Source organism: Centrocercus urophasianus, unplaced genomic scaffold (genome assembly GCF_019232065.1).
Source record: "Centrocercus urophasianus isolate 14NV4802_14NV808 unplaced genomic scaffold, USGS_Curo_1.0 seq_14, whole genome shotgun sequence".
Classification (NCBI taxonomy): Eukaryota; Metazoa; Chordata; class Aves; order Galliformes; family Phasianidae; genus Centrocercus; species Centrocercus urophasianus.
Genome location: NW_024884586.1, coordinates 21,352,895 through 21,359,874, shown reverse-complemented (window position 1 = coordinate 21,359,874; position 6,980 = coordinate 21,352,895). Strand labels below are relative to the sequence as shown.

The window sequence follows — 6,980 nt, the reverse complement described above, 5'->3', positions numbered from 1 at the left end:
GTGATTCTGTGATTCTGTGATTCTGTGATTCTGTGATTCTGTGATTCTGTGATTCTGTGACAGTTCTACTCTGTCCTTGCAGGGATAGCTTTTGCTGTATTTAGGTTCCCCAACCAGCAGGCTGTTTTGTAGGGCAAATCCTAAATTCCTATGGTCTTTTGCTATTGCAAGTTTCGTTCTTTTAAATAAAACAAGTAGGAGAGGTCTCTTAGTGCAGTAGGAAACATGGAGAACCAGTATGTTTGGTTTTGTTTAGATGCACTCTAATAAAATGAATCACATGGATGTGGTTTTCTGTGAAATTTTCTGTGACTACCTGTATTTAGGAAGAAAAAACATTCATTTCAGTATTTGTTTTCTCCTTTTCAAGTTTACTGGATGACATTGTAATGCAATCTGTAATACTGATTTCATTATCAGTCATTAACAATATTGTGTTGTACAGAATAAGTCTTTTCAGATTTTGTTTTTGAACTTGTAACCTGTGTCATAGAGAGCACAGAGATTGCACCTCATGGGAAGATTGAAATTTAAACGAAGTTGCATTCCAAGCTAGAATGAGATCTCACTATGTTTGCTAGTTTTATTTGTTTTTAACCATGCTTGATTTCATGAGAGATCTCACTGTTCATTATAGTATCTCCAGCACACTGTTCTGTTGTTCTGTAATAAGATTGGATGTGATTTCAAAAGTCATTTTCTTCTCTTCCCTTCTGTAAGCATGTTTAGTTTGAATGTACTCTCACTTATGATGTTGTTAGAGCTGAAGCATTGCTGTGTGGTGGAAAGATTCCTGCCATGTCATTATTGCTTTCTTTTTTTTCCCCGCTCATCCTTAAGGACATCAGCAGAAATCCTTTAGCTAGATTGCTTTTTTTTTTTTTTTTTTTTTTTTCTCTCCAGTTGATAGAAGTTCGCTGTGTGAATATACAGTGGACTGAGCAAATACTGTGTGAATTACCTGTGCTCCAAGAGTGTTGTGGGATTTTTGTTTGTTTTTAACATTGCTCTTGGAAGAATGAAGTAATTGCTCTTCACACTTAAGTTTTAAACAAATTATCTTACTGAAACTTTAAAGTTCTGGTCTTAGGTAGCTGATGCTTGATTTGCAGGTGGCTGCAGTATGGGGTGCATCACTATAGATAAATCTGTTATGCTATCATAGTTTCTGCAATGCTGTCCTTATTTACAGAAAATCTCCACTGTATGACAACTGCTTTCTGCATGCACCAGATGGACAGCCCTTGTGCACTTGTGATCGCAAGAAAGCTCAGTGGTATCTGGACAAGGGGATTGGAGGTGAGCATACCATTTTTCCAGCTGGTGTTTGAAATACATCACTTTTGTACTGTATTTCATTCACAGGGCATGATTTTTGGTACCCTTTTTATTATAAATGCTGTTCTGGATGTTTCTCTTGTTCTAACATCATTATAGATTTAAATACAAATTTGTCTTGAATATTCTCTTTGCCTTTACTCTTTCAGATCTAGTTAGCAAAGACCCATTTGTTGTGAAGCTGCGGTTTGAGCCTTCAGGACGTCCTGAGTCTGAAGTTGATTATTATCTGATGGTTAAAGAAAACCTGTGTGTTGTATGTGGCAAACGGGAGTCCTATATTCGGTGAGTTGTTCGGTGGGATAAGAGAAAAACATGTAAAATGGGACTGAAGTCTGCATCTAGTTTGGCATCAAGAAGTTAGTTGCCTGAAACACTGTGCTTGTTCACATTCTTGGATGGTCCACTGCTGTTTGAATGCTCCATGATCAATTACATCTGGGTAAGTTTGACACTGAACAGGCCAATCTTCACTCTTAGTGAGGAAGGAGCTGGCTTGTATATGTCTTTGTGTGGGGCTGCTGAATCATGGCCTGAACCTATGATTGATCACCTGAGGTGAGCAATGAGTCAGCCACGGGAGCACAGCTGAAGGCAATTCACCTGTGCTGCAGGAAGGGATGGAGCCTGGCTGCACCTCTCCTAGACCCATTTAAGAGCTGACTGCCAGTGGGGAAAGATCTCTTCTGGAGATCTGCTCCACTGGAGTTTTCTACATGAGCCCAGGCCAGGGTGAGTGTCCTTTTCTGCTCTAGTATAATAATTACATAAGCCAAGCTCTCAAATATACTATTATCATCTGTATATTCACTGATTGTACAGTCTTACTATTTTAATTACAGGGAGCAGCAGTATGCAAACGCATGCTGTTTCCATGGTGTGGGAACAAAATAAATATACTGTTTCTGCTAGTACTTGATCCTTAAGTTTTTGAAAGACTTATGTGACCTGTGAGGTCACAACAAGAAAAACTGGAGATATACAGAAAGCTTGTGTAGAGAAATACAAGTTAGGAGTTGCGGATCCTCTTAGTGCTTTGTGAGTCTTGTCCCTCGTGTTCTTTGTTTTCCAATATTATCAGTTGTACTTTAGTACAACTACAGTATTGTTAGTTGTGCTTGTATGGGCCAGAAAAGGAACTGGGGAGTGGCAGTTCCAGGTAAATTTAGTGAACCCTCTGCTTCTTCTCCAGAAAGAACATTGTTCCTCACGAGTATCGAAGGCACTTCCCCATTCAGATGAAGGACCACAACTCCCATGACGTGCTCCTACTCTGCACCTCCTGCCATGCCGTCTCCAATTACTATGACAACCATCTCAAGCAGCAGCTGGCTGAGGAGTTTGGTGCTCCTATTGGCTCTGAAGAAGGAGTGCGTCTGCTGGAGGACCCTCTGCGCAGGCAGGTGCGCTCCGGGGCCCGAGCTCTGCTGAATGCAGACAGCCTGCCAGACCCTCGAAAGGCAGAACTCCTACAAGGCATCAAGGACTTCTTTAACGTAGAAGCTGTGACCCCAGAGATGCTGCAGGAAGCAGCTGGTCTAGAAACCAGGTATAATAAACCCAGCTGTAGATATAACATTTTAGTCATTTATGTTAGCATGTGAATTCAGGCAAAGGAAATCTACACGAGAAGGCTTGGGTAAATATGAATGAAACAAATCAAAATCCAGCAGCGTTTGCAGAGCTGAGGTTCGTACATGCTGACATTTTCCTGCTAAGCCTTTAAATGAAAAAAAGATGAGACCCATTGCTGGTCTCCTTGGCATATGAAGTACCTTTCATAAAATAATGTCAAGTTAAGGGATTTCTGAATTTGAGACTAGGAGTTGTTCTGCACAGGGAAAAAAAAGCCTCTAAAAGCACAACTTTATTGCTTGTGTAAACCTGAAGAGTTTGGATTTATAGTACTCTGATAAACTTCGCTGGAAATCAAGGAGAGAAAGAAGATAACTGTCTGTGCTTTATCATGAGTCTCTAAGCAGACAGATAAACCCTGGATTTCTTCCTGTGTTTTTATTTTACTGCCTTGTCCCCACCCTGGTAGTGGTATGTGGACTGTAGACCTTGTGGTTTTTTTCCCCCCTCTTTCCATTTATTTTCCAGAAATCTCCATCTATTCTTACTCACCACTCATCCCTTCCACTATTTTCTGCTCCTTTTGAAGGACGTGTCAGAGTGGGAGACTGCTGGTATGATTTGTCTTTGTCTCCTTTACTCATCTTTCTCTCAGCCTCCCCAAATATCTTTTAACTAGTATCTGGTCTCTCACTGCATGAAGATATTTTCTCCTTGTTAAGCTCACTGTTGTTTGTAATGTGCCAGTGTTACATCTCAGTACATATCCAGGCAGGGAGTCCAGTGGGCAGGATTGAGGCTCTGGAGCAGCATATTGTTCTTGCCTTGGAAATTTGCAGTCTGTCTCCTGAGGAGCATGTAATGGGCCTTGAGAGCTTTATTTAGTATTGCTATAAAAGAATAACACTTTCTCATTTCAAAGAACCTGACTTCCCACTGTAGCTGTGTTCCAGAAAGCAGTCTGGCACTGAAGCAAAGTTTAATTCTCCCTCCTGGTTAGCTTACCATGTGGCTGTAATTAAACCAAGCAGCTGAAGGCATCTTAAACATCTTGCTGTTCCTTTTAGATGAGTCAAATGGAGTCTGACAGTGGACTTGTGTGAAAATAAACTCCGCTTTTGTCCTGGCAGGATCTGCAATGAGAGCTACATGCCACATGGACTGAAGGTGGTACAGTGTTGTGCTAAAGGAGGCCTGCGCTCCCTTATGCAGTTGGAGAGACGCTGGCGGCAGCATTTCTTGGACAGCATGCAGCCCAAACATCTCCCAGAGCAGTGGTCAGTGGACCACAACCACACGAAGCTGATCCGAAAGTATGGGGAGGATCTTCAGGTGGAGCTGTCATGAAACTAACTTCCTGGACTTATGATAGTGTCTAATAGATGTATGTAACTGAAAGTGGAAAGACTATTTTCATTTCTGTTTCTCCACTAACATCAGAGCCTGGCTTTGTGAACAGGCAGCAGTGAGTTGACATTTTACAAAGAGTTAATCTGCTGACTTGAATTTTATCGGGTGGTTAGGAATTTTTAATCCCAGACTGTCACTGGATAGTTCAGTGCAGGAATTATACGCCAAGGGAATTTTTCTGCTCTAATTGATTACTGGGAGTTATTTTCTATTCCAGGGATGTCTGGTGCCTCCAGACCCTCTCTTTTAACACAGAGCACAATATGTGAACATTTCCAGGTTTTCAAGAGATAGATGTGCACCTTGGCTGCACCACCAGCATCTCCTGATAATAAATCTTTCTTTGCTTTCAGTGCAGTTGTACTCAAGTGAGTTCTTCCTGGAGAAGATGCCCCACTAGAGAGAGATTCCTTGTTCGGAAATAGCAAAGAAATCTTACTGTTTCGTTTTGTTTGTTTCAGATTCTGCAAAGTCTTTGCAGCACTGCAATAGGCCTCAGTGAGTATCTTGTTGCCTGAGGAGAAGTGATACTGTTTGATTCTGGCAGCGTGGAAGCATCTATGTTGAGTCTTTTTTTTTTTTTTTTTTTTTGAAACAGCTTCCAACAGCACAGAGTCTAAAAAGTGCTTTTTCGCCAATTTCACTTGCTTACTGTGAGTAGCTCTTGGCAGGTACCGTTTCACACTGGAGTGAAACTCAACCAGGTGTCTTAAAAGGAATAAGAAATAAACTTTATTTAAAGACCAGCTTTTTTTTTGCTTTTTAAGAAGTCATATCATGTATGGCAGGAAACTAGAAAATCAAGTGTTTTCTTCTTGGATTTGATTTGTGGTGATGATCAGATCGTGCTCTCCATGCCTGTTTCCCTGTCTCTAAAATGAGACTAATAGTACTTACCTATCTCACAAGGGTGTTGTGAGGATTGATTAATCAAGGTTTTTGTAAAATTCTTTGAAAACTTAAGGCAGTGTGTTCTAATTACTATTGTTGTTATTAAAAATGTGTTACTGTCTTTCTTAAATATTTGTGATTTTTGCCTGAGGTTAGACCTTAGTTAAAATACGACTTTATAAAAATAAATCCCCCTTTCTTTGAAGTCAGTTTTGATTATTTCGATTGCATGAGGTGAATTGTACTTCCGAATGAGACTGTGCTCAACTTCTATAAGCCTCTGTAAAGAAGTCTCAGTATGACCCTTGCCATACTTCACGCTATGTTGTGTATTTCTTAATAACTTTTGGACAGAATCCTGGACTTGCTGTGTTTATGGTGGAAAGTCTCCACTATCAGGCAACTCAAGAAATTTCACAGGCCAGGGGTGAAAACCACCCTGTAGCAGAGCCTGTTTGGGATAAAGAGGAGCCACGGAGAAATGGTGTGTTTGTGCCATCCTGGAGGAGCTGCTGTAGCAACCTGGTGAAAGGAATCAAGGTAAATAATTCTTGTTGCAGAACTGCAAATTAGGCCATTCTCCTTATAAGGGAAATGTTATGCCTTTGCCTTTGGCAGGTCTTAACAAAAAGTCATCTATCCAAATGTGTACTATCCCTGTGCTCGTTCACGTTGCTGATTGTAATCTCAGTGAGACCCTCCTGTCTACAGCAGCAGCCTGGGTATAACTTTATTTCTTCAAACTGTTTTGAGCGTATGTTCAGATAGTGTTATTTCCTATCTCTGCTGACTTCAGGCAGTGAGAGCTCATTGTGTGGCTCAGAAAACCCCTTTCAGCAGTCTGGAATACCAAGTATCCATCTCACTTCTTTGCTGTTTCATTTTTCTCCCTTTGTTCTGATGCATGAACTGCTGATAAAACCATCCTTCCTGACAGGAACCTAAGGGCTGACCACAGGACTGCTGTCATTTTTGTTTACTGAGGGGAAAAAAAACAAAACATTTTGAGACAGGAATTGGACTAATGGTCCCTGGACTTTGACTAACCTGCTATCTCAAATGACCTTTATCTTTTCAGATCACCTCAGAAATAGGAGCTTGCAAGGAAAGCTTTCCTGTAAAATATAAATTAAGATTCTTCATTGCTGTCTGTAAGATATTCTTAACTTGCGTGATTTTAAGTCAACCTGAAAGAAGAGAGAAATGGTATATTTACTGCGTAGAAATACAGTATTTTTGTAGATGGTTGTGATTTAACATTTTCTGCATTTTAATTGAATTTGTGCTTTTTACTATTCAGTAGATTTTGCGTATGGTTACCATGAGCACTTGCTGGACTTTGTTGGGTTACAGACTAACAGGGAGAAACATCTGTTTCCTCCTTGTAGAGTTGATTGGACTATGGAATGTACAATGATCAGAGGAAGACAAAGGCAGTCTACAGATTAAATTTCTGTATGCATTTTTTTTGCTAATCGTTACATTCAGTATAAATCTGCTCTTTTACCAGACCTACCACTAGGCAAGCTCTTTTTTTTCCCCTTTTTTGCATGCTTGCTTTTTCTCTTATTCCTGCGCGTCCTACTCCATCTTTGTCATTCCTTACAGTAGCACCTATCATCTGAAGTTTGCCTAAGGTATGCTGCCAGAAATGGAGGGATGTTTCCTTTTAACCTCTTACTTGCTACCTCTAGATTAGTGGGGAGGATCCTCCAGCTGCTGCAGTCCTCACACCTACTTGGTTTATGAGTTCTCCATAGGTGTTG

General features: G+C 40.6%; 1 protein-coding gene across 5 annotated transcripts in view; it reads left to right on the top strand.

The window, feature by feature from the left end:
* The window catches only part of EXD2 (exonuclease 3'-5' domain containing 2), an 18,720-nt gene extending 13,301 nt beyond the window's left edge, over positions 1–5,419 (top strand). For 4 of the 5 annotated variants that reach the window (XM_042814358.1, XM_042814356.1, XM_042814359.1 and 1 more), the window contains 4 exons: positions 1,193–1,299; positions 1,488–1,623; positions 2,531–2,887; positions 4,044–5,419. In XM_042814358.1, coding sequence (XP_042670292.1) covers positions 1,193–1,299; positions 1,488–1,623; positions 2,531–2,887; positions 4,044–4,260 — 817 coding nt within the window. In that variant the 3' untranslated portion in view covers positions 4,261–5,419. The remainder of the gene's footprint in view (positions 1–1,192; positions 1,300–1,487; positions 1,624–2,530; positions 2,888–4,043) is intronic. The other variant, XM_042814360.1, reaches the window with a different exon arrangement.
* The last annotated feature ends 1,561 nt before the right edge of the window (positions 5,420–6,980 follow it).